Source organism: Talpa europaea (assembly GCF_964194135.1).
Source record: "Talpa europaea genome assembly, chromosome: 9".
In the NCBI taxonomy this organism is placed as follows: Eukaryota; Metazoa; Chordata; class Mammalia; order Eulipotyphla; family Talpidae; genus Talpa; species Talpa europaea.
This window is the reverse complement of record NC_140076.1, coordinates 32,767,696-32,785,601: the sequence shown is the minus strand read 5'-3', so window position 1 is coordinate 32,785,601 and position 17,906 is coordinate 32,767,696. Positions and strand designations below refer to the sequence as shown.

Genomic DNA, 17,906 nt, shown 5'->3' with positions numbered 1-17,906 from the left:
TCCATGGTGTATTTTTACTTAATTTTTAATGTCATTCTAATTAAAATTTTAAATTATTAAGCATTTTTTTACTGTTTATATTGTGAAATACCAGTGTAAATGCAAATGTGAGAGCATTTAACTATTATGTGAAATAGCTGGTGTTTCTTTGTACATGTAAGCTTCATTCTTACCAGAACAAGGGAATCACTACACAAAACTTACTCCGCTGTTTTTTTTTTTTTTTTTTTTAAAGATTTATTTATGCATGCAAGAGCTGGGGTACAGGCCAGAGCTGTGGGGGTGGTGGTGAGAGGATTCACCAGAGACAGAGCAGGGAACTGAACAGGCAGACTGACTGAAATACACTGCTGAGGGGAGCAGTGGGCGAGCCTGGAGAGGTCTGCTGCGCCATGTGGGTAGCTCCCTGGCTGGCCGGGGAGATCGAACTCTTGCTGCATAGGCTGCAGATAGCTTCATAGGTTGTGTCTTAACCCCTTGCGCCACCAGGGAGGCCCTACTCAGCTGTTTTTATTTTACTTCTTAACATTCTATCAACACACTTTATCTGTGATTTTGACAGGCCTGAAAGGAAAGGGGACTTGTACTCTTTCCTTCTTCTGTGTCATCATTTTTAGCATAAGTGGTTTGTTAAGACATGAGTATGAAAAAATGTTACAGGCTTTTTTTTTTTATTCATGTTTATTATACTACCTTTTTTTCTGTGTTTTTTTTTTTTTAAGAGTCTTTTTTTTTTTTAAAGATTTATTTATTTATTTATACATGCACTGGGTACAGTCAGAAGCGCAGGAGGGTGAGAGAATTCACCAGAGCCAGAGCGGGGAGCAGAGCAGGCAGAAGGACCGAAGTACACTGCTGAGGGGAGCCGCCGGCGTCAGGAGAGGTCTGCACGCCATGTGGGATCCTCCTCCGGTGGCCGGGGAGCAGCCAGGGATCAAACTGACTCTGCAGAGGCTGCGGGCAGCTTCGCTAACCCAGCGCTCAACCGCTGCACCACCGGGGAGGCCCTTTTTCTGTGTTAAAAGGAAGTTACGGCTCAAACAAAATGTAGCATCTTAGGCTGTTAGTACCCCCCCCCCCCTTATTTAGTAGTAGACCGCATGTTTACCATATGCTTTGAGTCTTGCTGAACTTCTACAAATTGTGTGTCTACCGGAATGCTGTCCTTAGGGGGCATCAACAAAATTAAATAAGAACGGGATTTAAGGAATGGAGGACATGCATTTTGCATGTATCTCCTCTGCTTACTTTGTTCCATTGCCCCATCAGACTTTATTTAGAAAACACATTTTCAAAGTTAAAATTATCTTTGACAGTAGAATTTTAAACCAAGCATGTCTTTCTGAGCATGGAACACTGAATGACTATATAATCATTAGTCTGAGGGATTAGTCCTGCACAAGAAATACTGGAAGTGGAGGGGGGGACCTCCCTGGTGTCACCTCTGTGGCCTGAGTTTGGTCCCTGTCAGGGAGCTAACCCACATTGCACAGCAGACCTCTCCTGTCTCACTCGCTGCTTCCATTAGCACTGTGTTTCAGTCAGCCCGCCTGTTCTGCTCCACACTCTTACCTGGTGACTCCTCTCTTACACCCCCGCCCTGACCTACACCCCAAATCTTTTACGCAAAACAAAACAAAACAATATATATATATATATACACACATACATGTATATATTGGAGGGAAATACTAACATCCATTGAGACAAAGAGGTTGCCATAGTTCACCTTGTACTACTATTACAAATGTTTAATTACTGTGTCTTGAGGCTTTCTGAGGGTTGTATTCCTTGTTGTCTTGAAGCTAGATGCCGCCATGAAATTTATTTTGGTAAATGAAATGTGGGCAAATGTGGCCAGTGCTATTCCTTCACTCCTTGTTTTGCTAATAGTGGAAGGTAACATTAGATTAAAGCAGCTTGGATTGCTGAACCAGTGCATGAAGGACAACTGCCAATAGTCACCTGAACTCACAGAGGATTTTTCATGAGTTAATAAATAAATCAACTTTTAGATAGTGATAAACATTGAGTAAATAGGGATTGTTATTGCAGCATAACCTGGTTCATTCTGAGTGAAACAGTGTGAAATTTCAAAATGAATGCAGCCTTTTTAAACACAAACCTTATAGGACCACCACTGTTATATATTATTGTTAGGGAAAAAAATAATGTCCTAAGTTAATCCCATACAGGCTTTGTAGACTCCACTCCCAGTCCAAACTAAAGCCATCAAGACATTGAAAAAGACAAATCCCATCACCACCAAAAAAAAAGGTGGCTGGGACCTGAGGGTAAAGTTAAGCAGCCAGGTTGGGTATAAAAACCAAACACGTGGGCCTTGGGGGTCTCACGGCTCCTGGCTTGCAGCCAGCTCTCAGAGCGCCATTTGGAATTCCTAATCGGCAAATGGGGTAAGACTTATTTAAATCTTTGTCTCCCACTTTTCTCCCTGAGCTGTACATTTCCTCATTTCCCCTTCCCTTGTAAATAAACCTTTTATTAACCTTTCGCGTGTGCCTACAGTAGAACATTAATAAGTCCTTTTAAGCGCGCGGGTGAGGACCCACAGTCAGGCACCCCGTTTTGTATCGGGGTTGCTCTACAACATTATCATTTTTGAAACTATGGACATTCTAGTGAACCCACTCAAAAAGTTGTTGGTATATTATTACAAGTAAATATCCAGGAAATAATTGATAATGGAAGAATCAAGAACTCCAGTATATCTTGCATCATAGAACTCCCCATATGCAGTGCTAGATCTAGATTGTTTATAAGGAAGAGGAAATGGCTTGGGTAATTTGGGAACCCAGATAATCTCTAGATTATCTGTATCTTTGGAAAAACACCAAAAAGTAATTGGTAATCTCAAACTGTTTAAACCAACAAATTGCTTGTGAAAAGAATTACTTAAATTAGCTTTGATCGTTGTCTGGTGAAGATTCTAATATATAATCAAGTGACCTAAAAGGCTTACCAGATGAATAGGAAAAAGCTTGAACAATCCTGGAAGCCTAAGTAATCAGTCTTTGGGTGGACATCTAGGTAACTTAGTTTGGAAATACTTTGTCTTGAGGCATTCTGAGGGTTGTATTCCTTGTTGCCTTGAAGTTAGATGCAGCCATGTAATTTTTTTTTGGTAAAATGAAATGTGGGCAAATATGAGTTCAGGTGATTATTGGCAGTTGTCCTTCATGCACTGGTTCAGCAGTCCAAGCTGCTTTAATCTAATGTTACCTTCCACTATTAGCAAAACAAGGAGTGAAGGAATAGCACTGGCCACATTTGCCCATCTATCCTTACGCCAGTACCAGACTGTTTAGATTATTGTTGCTTTGTAGTAAATTTTGAAAGCAGTGTGAGTTCTCCAGTTTTCTTTTTCTGAATCGTTCTGGCTGTTTGAAGTCCCTTGAAATTCCACATAAATTTTAGCATTGTTACTTCTACAAAAATTGCTGTTGGGATTTTGATGGTGACTGCAATCAATCTGTAATCACTTTGGATTGTATTGGTATTGTCACAATTTCGCTAACAATATAAGTTACTGAAAAGAAACGTAGGGCCTCTGTGGGGGTGCAGCTGATTGAATGCAATACTGTGAAGCTGTCCGCAGCCTCTGCAGCACTGGTTTAATTCCTGGCTGGCCGGGGAGATACCCACGTGGCGCAGCAGACCTCTCCTGTCTCACCCGCTGCTCCCCTCGGCAATGTTTTTGGTCCATCTGCCTGTTCTGCTCCCCACTCTGTCTCTGGTGAATTCTCTCACCCTCCCTCACCGCTGGCCTGCACCCCAGTGTCTTGTATAAATAAAATAAATCTTAAAAAAAGAAAAGCAACGTGAAGGAAGTGAGTGGGTGGGTGAGCAACACACACAGTTCATGAATTCTGATCAACACCAGGTTTAGTCAGCTCTGGGAAAGCAGCCTAAACAGTTCTTGGGATTCTTGAGCTTAATAACAATGATCGAGGGGTGGAGTGCTTATTCCTTTTAAGTGAATGATAAACACTGTGAAAGGTGTGTCTTCCAACTTTCTATTCCCTTGTGGCTGTAAGTCACATGAGCTTAAAGTACTTCCTGATTCTCAACATCCAGTCACTCCTAAGCAGTCATCAGATTCTGAGAAGGACAAGGAAGAGAAGGAAAGTAGGGAAGTAGATGAAAGGAATCCATAAAAGAATGTCATTCCATTGAAATCTTTAATAGCTTTCAGTAATACTTTGTAGTTTTCAATGTATAAATCTTTCGCCTCCTTATTTAAGATTTATTCTTTTTTTTTTTAAAGATTTTGTTTTATTTATCTATACAAGCACTGGGTACAGTCAGAAGCGCGGGAGGGTGAGAGAATTCACCAGAGACAGAGTGGGGAACAGAACAGGCAGACCGACGAAGTACACTGCTGAGGGGAGCAACGGGCCGCAGGAGAGGTCTGCGCGCCATGTGGGACCCTCGCCCAGCGGCCAGGGATCGAACCGGCGCTGCAGAGGTTGTGGGCAGCTTCGCAACCCAGCGCTCAACCGCTGCGCCACCGGGGAGGCCCAAGATTTATTCTTAAGTATTTAATTCTTTTTGATTCTCTTGTAAGTGGAATTGTTTTCTTAATTTCCTTTTTGGATTGTTCATTCCCAGTGTACTGAAATAGACCTGATCTTTTGTGTTGATTCTGTATTCTGCAACTTGCTGTATTAATTTTTTTGGGTACATTTTTGAAGTATCTTACATATAAAGTATCTTACATATAAAGTCATGCCATTTGTGAGCAGAGATACTTCTTCCTTCCAGTTTTGAGGTCTTATTTCTTTCAGTTGCTTAAATTGCTCTGGGTAGAACTTACAGCATTATGTTAAACAGAAATAGCAGAAATGCAGACATCCTTGTCTTATTCCTGATCAGTTATTTGGAAGAGTTTGGGAAGAATTGGTGTTGATTCCTTAAATGTTGAGTAGACTAAAGTAGGTTCTGAACTCTCTTTTTATTGGGATGTTTTGATTATTCACTGAATATCTTTGCTTGTTAGAGATATATTCAAAGTTTTAATTTGATGTCTCAGTTCAGTAATTTGTGTTTTATTTTATTATTTTTTAAATTTATGCATATAAGAACTGGAGTATAGGCCAGAGGTGGGGGGGTGGGTGAGAGGATTTATCAGAGACAGAGTGGGGAGCAGAACAGGCAGATCCACTGAAATACATTGCTAAGGGGAGCAGCAGGTGAGACAGGAGAGATCTGCTGTGCCATGTGGGTCAGCTACCAGGCCCAGGATCAAACTTATGCTTCAGTGGTTGGTGATAGCTTGATAGGGCTGAGACTTTGACCCCTGCGCCACCAGGGACACCGTTAATTTTTTGTTACTAACTTGAATATTCTTGTGTGTGTCTGTGACTCTGTGTGAGTGTGTGTGTGTGTGTGTGTGAGAGAGAGAGACAGAGAGACAGAGAGAGAGAATGAGAACGAGAACTCTGTCCATTGATAGACATTTAGGTTGTTTCCATATCTTGGCTATAATAAGTAATGCTGCAATGAAAAGGGGGGGGGGTAGCAGATATCTTTTTGAGTTAGTGTTTTTATTTTCTTTGGATAAATATCCAGAGTTGGAATTGCTGGATCATATGCTAGTTCTATTTTGAATTTTTGAGGCGCCCCCATCCAGTTTTTTTTTTCTTTTTTATTTAAATGGTGAAAACATTTATATTTAGAATTAGCCAGCTGGACTCAGTTTAGATGATCCCAGTTTTGTTGGCAACATTCATAGCATCATAGCAGGAGCCAGTGGAACATATGCCTTCTTCTCTTGATCAAGTCTGATCAGGATTTTGACCTTGGCCACATCAGTGTCATAGAACTTCTTCACAGCCTGTTTGATTTGCTGCTTGTTGGCCTTGTCCTTCACAATGAGCATAAGTGTATTGCTGTCTCTTATCTTCTTCATGACTGACTAGGTAGGTGCTCAGTGGAAACCTGATGGCATAGTGGTTAAGCTTATTTATCTTGGGAGTGATCATCCAAGGATATTTGGGTTGCTTTTGGAGTTACAGTGTTCTGGTCCTCTGAAGGTAGGTGACAGATGGATCGTCTTTTTCTTGTGACAGTGGACACCTTTCAGCACTGCTTTTGTGACCATCAAAGCTTTCCCTTTGACTTTGGGAGGGATAGAAACTTTACTTTTGGTGCCATCTTTGTTAAAAACCATATTGTTTTCATAGTGACTGCACCAATTTACATTCTCATGAACAGTGCTGAAAGTTTCCTTTTTCTTAATATCCTTCCAGCATTTGTGATTGCTTTTCTTTTTGGTAATAACCATCTAACAGATTTGAGGTGATATTATTGTGCTTTTGATATGCCTTTTTCTAATGATTAGTGAGTGATGTTGAGCATCTTTTATGTACCTGTTTACCATTTGTGTGTCATCTTTGGAATATGTCTTTCAGATCTTCTGCCCAATTTTAAATTGGATTTTTTTTTGTTATTGAGTTGTAAATTTTAAAATAAAACAATATTAATTTGGATAGAGATCAAGGCAGAGAATGAGTGTAGAGGACTGTACTACAAAAAGAAATTATTAAAAACTAGGTCCAAGTTAAGTAAGATGTTTCAGTGGAGACATAATTAGGTAAATTTAACTAATTGATTATTTGGGAGGAGGAAAATATGCTTTTGTGTAGGCACAGAGAGTTGGGAATAAATGGCAGTGTTTTGATACTTTTAGGTAATATTTTTGTGTCTGTATGATGTATAGTTACATGAGTAAAGGTGTTCTATTGCCCAAATTTGTACTTTAATACATTAACCAAGTAAAAATCAAAGCTTGTTGCATTTTAATTCCATATAGATTGCTTTAGTGATTCTAAATTTTTATTCATATTATTCATCTGTCGTTAGAAGTGTAGTCCTGAATGTAAGTCACACAGGACAAAGAGAAACAGTAAAAAAAATCCTGATTTCTGTAAAATATAGTGTACAAGATATTTCTAATATAGCAATAATTTAACAAAATGCAGTGTTTTCATCTATAGTTTGTGCTTTGTGAAAAACACATAATTGTACCTATTTTACAACAAATAGATTCTGACTGAGTTTATGTTCTTGTCAGATTTTTTTGAACTATATATATATATTTAAAGATTCATTTATTTGTACAAGAACTGGAGTACAGGTCAGATGTGCGGGAGGGTAGGAGAGTTCACCAGAGAGTGCGGGGAGGGGAGCAGACCAAAGACACTGCTGAGAAAAGCAGCAGGTGAGGCAGGAGAGGTCTGCTGTGCCATGTGGGTTTCTCCTTGGTCAGCCGGGGATTGAACTCATGCTGCAGAGGCTGTGGACAGCTTCACAGTGCAGCGCTCAACCTGCTGCGCCATGGGGGAGGCCCTAAGCATTTATATATTTATATATATATTTATTTATTTATTTGTTTATTTATTTGTAGCAGTCACAGCAAAATTGGGCAGGAAGTACAGAGTGCCCATATAGGAAATTCATACAAATAGCCTCCCCCATTATCACCATCCTGGCACTAGAGTAGTACATTTGTTACAAGTGATGAACCTATGTTGACCGGTCACTATCACCCAAAATCTTTAATTTACATTTTGGGTCATTATTAGTGGCCTGTGTCCTATGGGTTTTGATAAATGTATAAAGTCATATAGCCACTATTGTAATGTCACACAAAATATTATTACTTTATAACTCTGGGTTTCTATTGGTTTTTAAAATTTTCTTCAGAAGAATTTGAACTCCTTTATGCTTCGGGGATAAAGAAAGTCAGTTAACATTATTTTCCTATGTTTATCAAGTCAAGTTTGAAGTAGGTGAGTGGTATAATTAAGTAGTGCTTAGTAGTGAAGTCATGTAGGCAAGATTACAAAGTTTTAACTGGTTTTAAACAGTTACAGAATGTTTAAAATGCTTAGAAAGTTACAACTAACCAAACTTTGATTTCTTGTTTTGCTTCTAGATTGGAATTTTTTTTTTGTACCTTTTTCTTTTCACTGTAGGACATTAATTGCAAGGTTTATTTCCCTTTTAGTTAATTTTTTTTATTGTGTAATGTAAAACTTACCTCTAAGATTACCTGTTTTTGATGTCATATTACTATAATTATGTTAGACCCTTCTTTCTGCTATTTGGCTGCTGTTTACCAAGTGGGTTTTAACACCTCATTTAGTTTTCATTTTTCACTATTTAATTTTGAGAACAAGTTTTTTGGTGTTACTGCAATTTTTAAAAAATGACTTTTTTTTTTTAAATAGTTTGCTTGCCTAAACTGGATTTGAAGCAATTCATACTACTGAAGATTTGCCATTTTGAAGTCTCACAATTGGAAAGAAGCAGGTTTTCAAATAATGGAAGAGTCTAAGACCTCTAAAAATGAAAATCATGAACCAAAGAAGAATGCTTGGGCTATTTCTGAAGAAAGCAAAGCAGCTAAAGTTATAACTAATCAGACTTTGAAAGCTAGAAATGATAAATCTTTAAAAGAAATTGGGACCAGCTCTCCAAATAGGAATAGTAGTAAAAAAAATAAGCAAAATGATATTTGTATTGATAAAACAGAAGTTAAATCATGTAAAGTAAATGCTGCCAATGTACCAGGCCCTAAAGATTTGGGGTTAGTCCTTCGAGATCAAAGTCATTGCAAAGCCAAAAAATTACCTAATTCACTGGTGAAAACAGAGAAGATACTTGCTTCACAGGCAAAAGTAGAAAAAGCACCCAATTTACTGGTAAAAGCAGAAAAATCACCAAAGTCACCTAATTCACCGGTGAAAGCAGAGAAGGCACCCAGTTCACAGGCAACAGTAGCAGAAAAGGCACTTAGCTCTCAGAGGAAAGCTGAAAAAGCACCCAATTCTCAGATGAAATCAGAAAAGGTGCCCACTTTACCAGCAGAAGCAGAGAAGGTATCCAGTTTATTATTGAAAGAAAATACGAGACACACAGATTTACAGCAGATTGGGAAAAAAATTCCAAGCTCCTTTACTTCTGTGGACAAAGTGAATGTTGTTGAGGGTGAAAAATCTACTCTGGAAAACTCAACGCGATCTCAGAAGCAACAAACATGCACAGATAATACTGGTGATTCTGATGACAGTGCTTCAGGAGTGGAAGACATAACAGATGATTTGAGTAAGTACAAATTAGATTATCTTGTAAGTCATATTTTTGGACTCAATGTTCTTTAAATTATCATTTGATTTTAACTACTTACAAAAAAGGACAATGTTATAGCTTTGAAAACTTAAAAAAATAAATAAGAAAACCTTTACATTTATTGTGGTAGGTAAAAAACCAGTGCAAATATAAATTTAGTGATTTTTGTATTCAGTATGTATATATTTTTCCACATACTCCCCTGCCCTCTCCCTCTCTGAGTGGTTCGGGTAATATATTGCTTATTCACCTGACGAGCGCGTGCATGCGTGCATGCGTGTGTGTTTGTTTATATATATATATATGTTTCTGATAATATGCCAAACATGTATTTACAGTGGAAAGCTGAGAACAACAGAACACTGCCAGACCTTGCGGAAATTTCTAATTAGATGGATTTGATACAGATAAAGTGGTTAATTTAGTTCATTGCCAAAAACTTATGAATTAAAAAAGCATGATTTAATTGAGGGACTTAGACTTTGTTGAGAAAATGCTTGTAGGAATATGACTGAGATTCAGTGACTGAAGCAGGGAATTGTTGGGGTAGTGACAAAAGATGCAGCTGATAAAGTACACAAGAATTGGAGAATAAAGGACCTTTTAGAATATGATAGTGTTTAGATTTTATTATAAGTGTTTTGAGAAGCCATTAAAGAATTTTAAGGAAAGTTAAAATCTTTTGGCTATCTTGCAGCCAATTCATTGGCCAAAACAAAGACTGGAAGTAGGTTGGTTTGTATATTGCTTTTTACTTGAGAATTATTGGTATAAAATTCATTTCCTTCTGGATCTTGACCTTAGCTATTGTTTATAAATATTGTCTAAGTCTTTTGAGTACTTTAATCCTGGTTTTGTTTAAATTAATGAATTTTCCTTAGTTGTCTTTTTTCCTTATGTTTCTGATACACTTTTTTAAGAAAAAGATTTATTTATTTATGCATACAAGACCTGGGATGCTGGCCAGAGGTGGGATGGGGGGAGAGAAGAAAGGATTCACCAGAGACAGAGTGGGGAGCAGAACAGACAGATTGACTGAAATACTTTGCTGAGGGGAGCAGTGGGCGAGACAGGAGAGGTCTGCTCTTCCCTGTGGGTCAGCTCCCTGGCCAGGGAATGAACTTACGCTGCAGTGGCTGCTGATAGCTTCTAAAAACTATTTCTAAATCATCATTTACCATACTTTCAGAAACACGTATAGAGTTCAGAAATAGTTTCTTTTTGTTTCTGGTGGTGCACAAAATGATAGTATATTGATAGACTTTTTATTTTTTAAAGATTTATTTATTTATGCATACAAGAACTGGGGTGAAAGCCAGAGGTGCAGGGGGTGAGAGGATTCACCAGAGAGAGTGGGGAGAAGAACAAGTAGATGGACTGAAGTACACTGCTGGGGGAAACAGCGGGCAAATCAGGAGAGGTCTGCTGCGCCATGTGGGTAGCTCCCTGGCTGGGGATTGAACTTGTGCTGCAGTGACTGCGGATTGCTTTATAGGTTGCATCTTAACCCCTTGCACCACCAGGGAGGCCACACCCTAGACTTTTTTTTTTTTTTTAAGATTTATTTATTTATGCATATAAGATCTGGAGCACAGGCCAGAGATGAGGGGGGTGAGAGGATTCACCAGAGACAGAGTGGGGCGCAGAACTGGCAGACTGAAAGAAAGACACTGCTGAGGTGAGCAGTGGGCGAGGCAGGAGAGGTCTGCTGCGCCATGTGGGCTGCTCCCTGGCCAGCCAGGGGATTGAACTTGCGCTGCAAGTTCAACTTGTGCTTCGGATTGCCCCATAGTGCAATGCTTAACCCCTTGCGCCACCTGGGAGGCCCTGACCCTAGAGTATTTTTTAGAGAAACTGTAATAGAGGTATCTTTTTGTATATTCCAAAAATTATCAGGTTCATAGTTGTACAGATAAGGCTTAGGAGAAGTCCCAAAAAATAAGTCAGTTTAAAGACAGTATCCATTATATAATGGTGCTGGTAGCATTTAGATAATCTGATACCTAAATCTAATCTAATCTATGATCTAAGCATGAATGATTGGAGCTAGGAATTATTAGAACATATGATCACTTCTAAGGGTCCGATTACTTGAATTAATGAAAAAATCTGATTTAAAGTTTTTTGCCTTTTTTTTTTTTAAAGATTTATTTATTTATTTATACAAGCACTGGGTACAGTGAGAAGTACAGGAGGGTGAGAGAATTCACCAGAGCCAGAGCGGGGAACAGAACAGACAAACTGACGAAATACACTGCTGAGGGGAACAGCGGGCAGCAGGAGAGGTCTGCGGCCATGTGGGACCCTTGCCAGCAGCTGGGGATTGAACCGGTGCTGCAGAGGCTGCTGGCAGCCTCGCAGCCCAGTGTTCAACCACTGCGCCACCAGGAGAGGCCCAGGAATTTTTTTTTTTTAAAGATTTATTTTTATTTATTTATTTTATTTATTTATACAAGCACTGGGTACAGTCAGAAGTGTGGGAGGGTGAGAGAATTCACCAGAGCCAGAGCGGGGAGCAGAGCAGGCAGAAGGACCCAAGTACACTGCTGAGGGGAGCAGTGGGCGTGGCAGGAGAGGTCTGTGCGCCATGTGGGACCCTCCTCTGGTGGCCAGGGAGCAGCCAGGGATCGAACCAGTGCTGCAGAGGCTGCGGGCAGCTTAGCAACCCAGCGCTCAACCGCTGCGCCACCGGGGAGGCCCAGGCCCAGGATTTTTTTGAGGGGGAAAAATAAAGATAAAATAAAGTACAACAAAATAAATGAGGTGACAGTGAAATGGTTAAGTGTGTAGACGTCTGAGTAAAATTCCATGGGTTTGAATTCCCATTTCCTCTATTAAGAACGATGATCTTGGATAAGCTGCTTATCCTTTAAAACAATGTCTCAGTTTGCTCATAATTTCAGAAATGGAGATGCTGCATCCTATGTTGTGAAGGCTAAGTAAAATAATCCAGTAGAGTCTATCATTTAGTACTACTTTGATTATAGTTTTGTTATTTGTTGAATGGAGAACAAGTTGAACATGGAGTTAAGTTGAAGTAGCATAAGGAATCTAGTAGACCAAGTAGAGGTCCTTTTGGGAGACTTGGTTTAATGAATTGATAAGAATAATTTATAGTATGGCAATCATTTTTTAAAAATAAGTGCTTCCCATGTTTTATTATTAATTTTTTTAATTGAGGTAATGTTGGTTTGCAACATTATATGATATTTAGAGGTGAATCATCTCCACATTCATGTGTTATTACAAAACCACACCCACCATAAAAACACCCGTAGTCCTCCATCATAGTCCATTGTGCTCCCTGTTCACTTTGTGCCTCTCATGTTTTAAAGAATTACTTTCACTATGTATAATATTTGTCAGTTATGTTTATACATTATTTAACACTTTTTTCCTCATATGAAAAAATGCAAATTAATGATTTATTAGATTGCCTTTTGTAAATTAAATAGAATTAAAGATTATATCTATATCATTGTCTTTTTGGACTTAATCAGTATTAGAAAAATTTCATTACTCTAAGGCCAATGTGATATTAGTGGATAAAACTCCATTAGGCCCAGCTTTAGCTCTTACCTAACACTTCTACCTCTTTTCCATTTGCCATTTATTAACAAATGTTTTTTGAGTGTCTGCTATGTGCAAGAAATTGAACCAGGTGTACAGCAAGGAACAAAGCAGGTAACACTGTTCTTACTGAGTTAATATTCCAGTGGGAAAAGACAGACAGTGAACACACAAATAACAAAACATAGTAAATTAGATTGTGATGAATCCTCTGAGAAAAATAAATCAGGAAAGGTCATAGGGAATGCTTCTGCCGTTTCTGGTATTTCAAATTCATATTTGTCACTGAGAAGGTGATATTACAGCAAATATGTGAGAGGTGAGATTGTGATCCTAGTGATTATTTGAGTTGACAGTATTCTAGATCTAGGCTTCTCAAAGTTTAGTTCTTAGTCATCTAGAAATAGTATTAAAATGAAGATTTCTAGGCTCCATTCCTAGAGGTTTGTGATTAGAAAGTTTATAGCAGGGCCTGAGATACTGGATTTCTAATAAACTCCTGAATGTGGTTCATTATACTAGTCAGGCTCATACTTTTGAGCAGCATAATCTTAACTCATTGGCATACTTTCATTCATACCACCCTTCATTGTGTTTTCAACTTAGCAGCCAGAAGATCCTGTTAAAATTATTTAGGTCACATTGATACTCTTCAAAATGTTTCAGTGGTTTCCCATACATCAGAATAAAAGCTGGTGTCCTTTATGGTCCTGTGTGATCTGCAACCCCACTCCCTATTTCTATTACCTTTATCTATTTCTTACTCTTTCTCTTTGCACCAGCTGCTTGACTTCATTGCAGTTCTTCAGATGTGAGGGCAAATGCTCATCTGATAGCCTTCACATTTGCTGTCTCCTCTGGCTAGAACACATTTCTCTCAGATCCTTTTTTATGCTAAGTTTATATTGCTGGGTGCTGGAAATGTAAAGATGAAAACACATAGTTTCTGCCTTAGAAGATAACAGTCTAGTTGGGAGGGAGATAAACAAAAAAAATATTGGTGTTATGATATCCAGAACTTCAGTGAAAGCGAAAAAGGAGCCTGGTGTGGGTTTGTGGTCTAGAGTATATCTGTTCTTTTAATTGCTAGTGTATCAGTGACTGATATTTGGGATTAGCCTTTTTATCATACTTACTTCAGAGTCTAAAAATGGTTGTATTGGTTTTGTGTTGGTGAGTCTCATCTTTTGATAATAGGTTGGTGGAACAAGATAGTGTATGTGTATAAATTGAATTGTTTTATGAAGAAGTTAAAAAAATTACCAGTTCTGATAATGGTAATGAAGTGATTGCTTCCTTTTTTAGGTAAAATGAAGAATGATGACTCTAATAAAGAAAATTCTTCAGAGATGGACTATTTAGAAAATGCCACTGTGATAGATGAATCTACATTGACACCTGAACAGAGGCTAGGCTTGAAACAAGCAGAAGAACGCTTAGAAAGAGATCACATCTTTCGACTGGAAAAGGTATGCTATATTGTTTCAGTTATTTGGAGGGAAATGTGTGTTTCATAACTTTACTAAATACAACTCTTTATTTTCTATTGCTAAGTAAGAGATAACATTCATCTTTCCTTACTTCCCATTCCTTTACTCTCATCTTTTCTCCCTTTGTTCTGCAGATACTTAGATCTGTGAGTCTTACTTCATTCATTCATCCCAGGGGTCTTCAAACTATAGCTAATCCTTTGTTTTTGTGTTTTTCTTTTTTAAAATTTGTGGTAAATATACCAAGCCCCTTGTTTTTTTTTTTTTTTCCCCCAAGCCCCTTGTTTTTGTAAACAAAGTTTTATGGCAACACAGCTGTGCTGTTTGTTTATATATTATCTACGCCTTCTTTTATAATACCATGGCAGAGTTGAGTTGAGTAGTAGTTATTGGGACTATATGGTCTACAGAACATAAAATACCTACTTTTTACCAAAGCATAGTATATTTACCAAAATATTACTTTGTCCTTTTGCTGTCTCCTAATTTATTCATTCATCAAATAAATAGATACTTGTGCTTGTTATCTCGCAAGTACTGTGGTAGGCATTGGGAATATTTTGGTGAAAATGGCACAGTTTCTGCCCATTGGAAGTTAATAGTCCATTTGGAGTGAAGAAATAAATTAGCAAACACTACACAATTTACTAGATTTCCTCCTTTCCCCAGTGGTTTCTCTTTTCTTTCCTCTTACGTATTTACTAAATAATTTTTGTAAATTATGAACTGTTCTGGCTATTGGTATCTTATTAAGTGTTAATTTCTTAACCTAGAAATACATATACCTGCCTTAACAGAAACACTGCTCGGTGTTGAAGGAAAGAATCATGAATCATAAATAATCTGTTCACAAATAGATACTTGGGATGTTTGTATGTATACAAGAAAATAGGTCTTTGTTCTTGATAAATAGGAAAGAAAGAAATGGTATGATTTTATATAGTTCAGAAAAATTAGGTCATTTCTAGATTGAAGAAGGCAATTCTGGGTATTAATAGAAGTTATGAGAGAGTAGTCACCCTATAAAAATAGAATGTAATATCAAGGAGTAGAGGTCCGTAAAGGAGGAGATTATATGGTTTGGATAGCTAGTCTCACAATATCTTGATTAGAAGGAAGACTTTTTATTGCAATTTGCTAGTTTACTTGGTTCTGTCTTCCCTCTCTCTTTTCCTAGACCTAGAATTGTAGATTTTCAGGATTTATATATTGTCAAGATAAATATTGAGTGACAATTTATATATTGTCAAGATAAATATTGAAAGCAAATATTCATGTGCTTTGATAAAAAGTCAAATTGGGGTATGTGTGGCATTTTTTAAAAACATGATACTGTTTTTCTAGGATATACTAATTAGAGAAAATGTGTAAGTAAGTAATAGCAATAACAATATTGTTTGAAAATGAGATTGTAGACAAAGGAGGGACAAACTCAAGTTGAGATATAGAGGCATCAATTTGAGAGAAGTTTTATAAGGAGGCAACATTGGAACTGAGTCTAAGAATGACTAGAAGTTGACCCAGGTGGGTAGGGGAAAGGTAGTATGTAAAACCTTTACGTATTTTAATGTGAAAAATGTGTTTTCAAGAAAAGTAAATAGGGAAAATTGAATGGAAAGTTATCAGTTTATGAAGCAGCAAAGATAAATCCTTGGGAAAAGTAAAACATGGGGGTGGAATGGATATTTGATTTTTTTTTTTTTTAAAGATTTATTTATTTATACAAGCACTGGGTACAGTCAGAAGTGCAGGAGTGTGAGAGAATTCACCAGAGCCAGAGCGGGGAACAGAACAGGCAGATTGATGAAATACACTGCTGAGGGGAGCAGCGGGCGGCAGGAGAGGTCTGCGCGCCATGTAGGACCCTCGCCCAGCACCTGGGGATAGAACTGGTGCTGCCGAGGCTGCGGGCAGCTTCGCAACCCAGCACTCAACCGCTGCGCCACCGGGGAGGCCCGATATTTGATGTTTATAGGAAAGAATGGACTGGGATGAAATAAAGGTTGGAAGCATGGAAAATATTTGTTGATTTAGATAGCAATGATGTAAATATCCAGTATCAGCACAGATGTCTGTAGTTTTTTTGATATGTTTGTTACTCATGCCGTCCAAAGTCTCTTGTTCTTTTTTTTTTTTTTTAAAGATTTATTTATTTATGCATACAAGAGCTGGAGTACAGGCAAGAGGTGGGGAGGGTGAGAGGATTCACCAGAGACAGAGTGGGGAGCAGAATAGGCAGATTGACCGAAGTACACTGCTGAGGGGAACAGCGGGCGAGTCAGGAGAGGTCTGCTGTGCCATGTGGGTATCTCCCTGTCCGGGGATCAAACTCGTGCTACAGTGGCTGTGGATAGCTTCATAGGTTGCGGCTTAACCTCTTGCTCCTCCAGAGAGGCCCTGATGACCCTATTTTTTTAAAAAGATTTATTTATTTATGCATACAAGAGCTGAGGTACGGGCCAGAGATGCAGGGGGTGAGAGGATTCACCAGAGATAGAGAGGGGAACTGAACAGGCAGACTGACTGAATTACACTGCTGAGGGGAACAGCGGGCGAACCAGGAGGGATCTGCTTCACCATGTGGGTTGCTTTCTGGCTGGCTGGGGATTGAACTCATGCTGTAGAGGCTGTGGACAGCTTCATAGTGTGGTGCCCATCCCCTTGCGCCACCCGGGAGGCCCTGATGACCATATTTTTAAAAGTGTTTGAGCTTCCCATGTTCCTATCAAGTAAGTTTCGTGAAGACAGGGATTTTAATTTATTTTGTTTATACTAGTATCTCCAGCTCCTAGAAGAATCTTTGACATACACTGTGAGCTTAGAAAATACTTGGTGATTTAAGAAGTAATTGTGTTCACAGAGGTAGACATCTCTGTGACAGTTTAATTCATTCCCTAGGTAAGACATGTTTGAAAGAATTTTATACTAAGACATTGGAATGACTAGGTTGAGCTGAGTTGTATTATTTGCTTATCACTTTGGGCAAATTATTTAATCCATTAAGATTTAGTTGCTTTGCTCGTAAAAAGGAGAATCCTTAGAGGGTTGTTGTAAAGTTAATAGTTACTCCATAAAAAACGACTTTTTATTTTAGTCTGTGGCAGGACTGTTGTTAAATTTGGGGCAGGTTTCCCATTTAAAATCATAGAATATTCTGAAGTGAGAGACTCTGTCAGGTGCTGAAGCCTATTGAATATTAAGCTATGATTAAAAATTAAGCAATTTCAATATAAGGCACTAGAAGCAACATATTAAAATTCAACACATGTTGTCTTTTTTATTATTTGTAATATTACAATATTATATTTATTTGTAACATTATTTATAATATATTTATTTTTAATATTATTAATATTTGTAATTTTATTTGTAATATTACAAGTAGAGGCTTTGGATTTAGTTATGCATGAATTTAAATTCAGCATTTGCCATTTAATATTTTATCCTTGTGAAAGTTGCAAATTCTATGAGCTTTTTTCTTTACATCTACCAAATGAAGATAATACCAATCGATTATATCTTACATTGTATTACTTTGAATAGGGGAATTAGTATAGTTGTTTGGCACATAAATGACATGAATTATTAAGTTTTTAAAATTATTTCAAGAATACATACATAATTTATGCTTACAATATTGTGACTGATATTTTTGTGTGTCAAATTGGTATTCCTTTCAGAATAGTTTCCTCA

General features: G+C 38.0%; 1 protein-coding gene across 3 annotated transcripts in view; it reads left to right on the top strand.

The window, feature by feature from the left end:
* Positions 1-8,345: 8,345 nt before the first annotated feature.
* Positions 8,346-17,906, top strand: part of TUT4 (terminal uridylyl transferase 4) — a gene marked incomplete at both ends in the record, with an annotated part of 74,074 nt that continues 64,513 nt past the window's right edge. For all 3 annotated transcript variants that reach the window (XM_084241577.1, XM_084241576.1, XM_084241575.1), the window contains 2 exons: positions 8,346-9,129; positions 14,029-14,192. In XM_084241577.1, coding sequence (XP_084097703.1) covers positions 8,346-9,129; positions 14,029-14,192 — 948 coding nt within the window. The remainder of the gene's footprint in view (positions 9,130-14,028; positions 14,193-17,906) is intronic.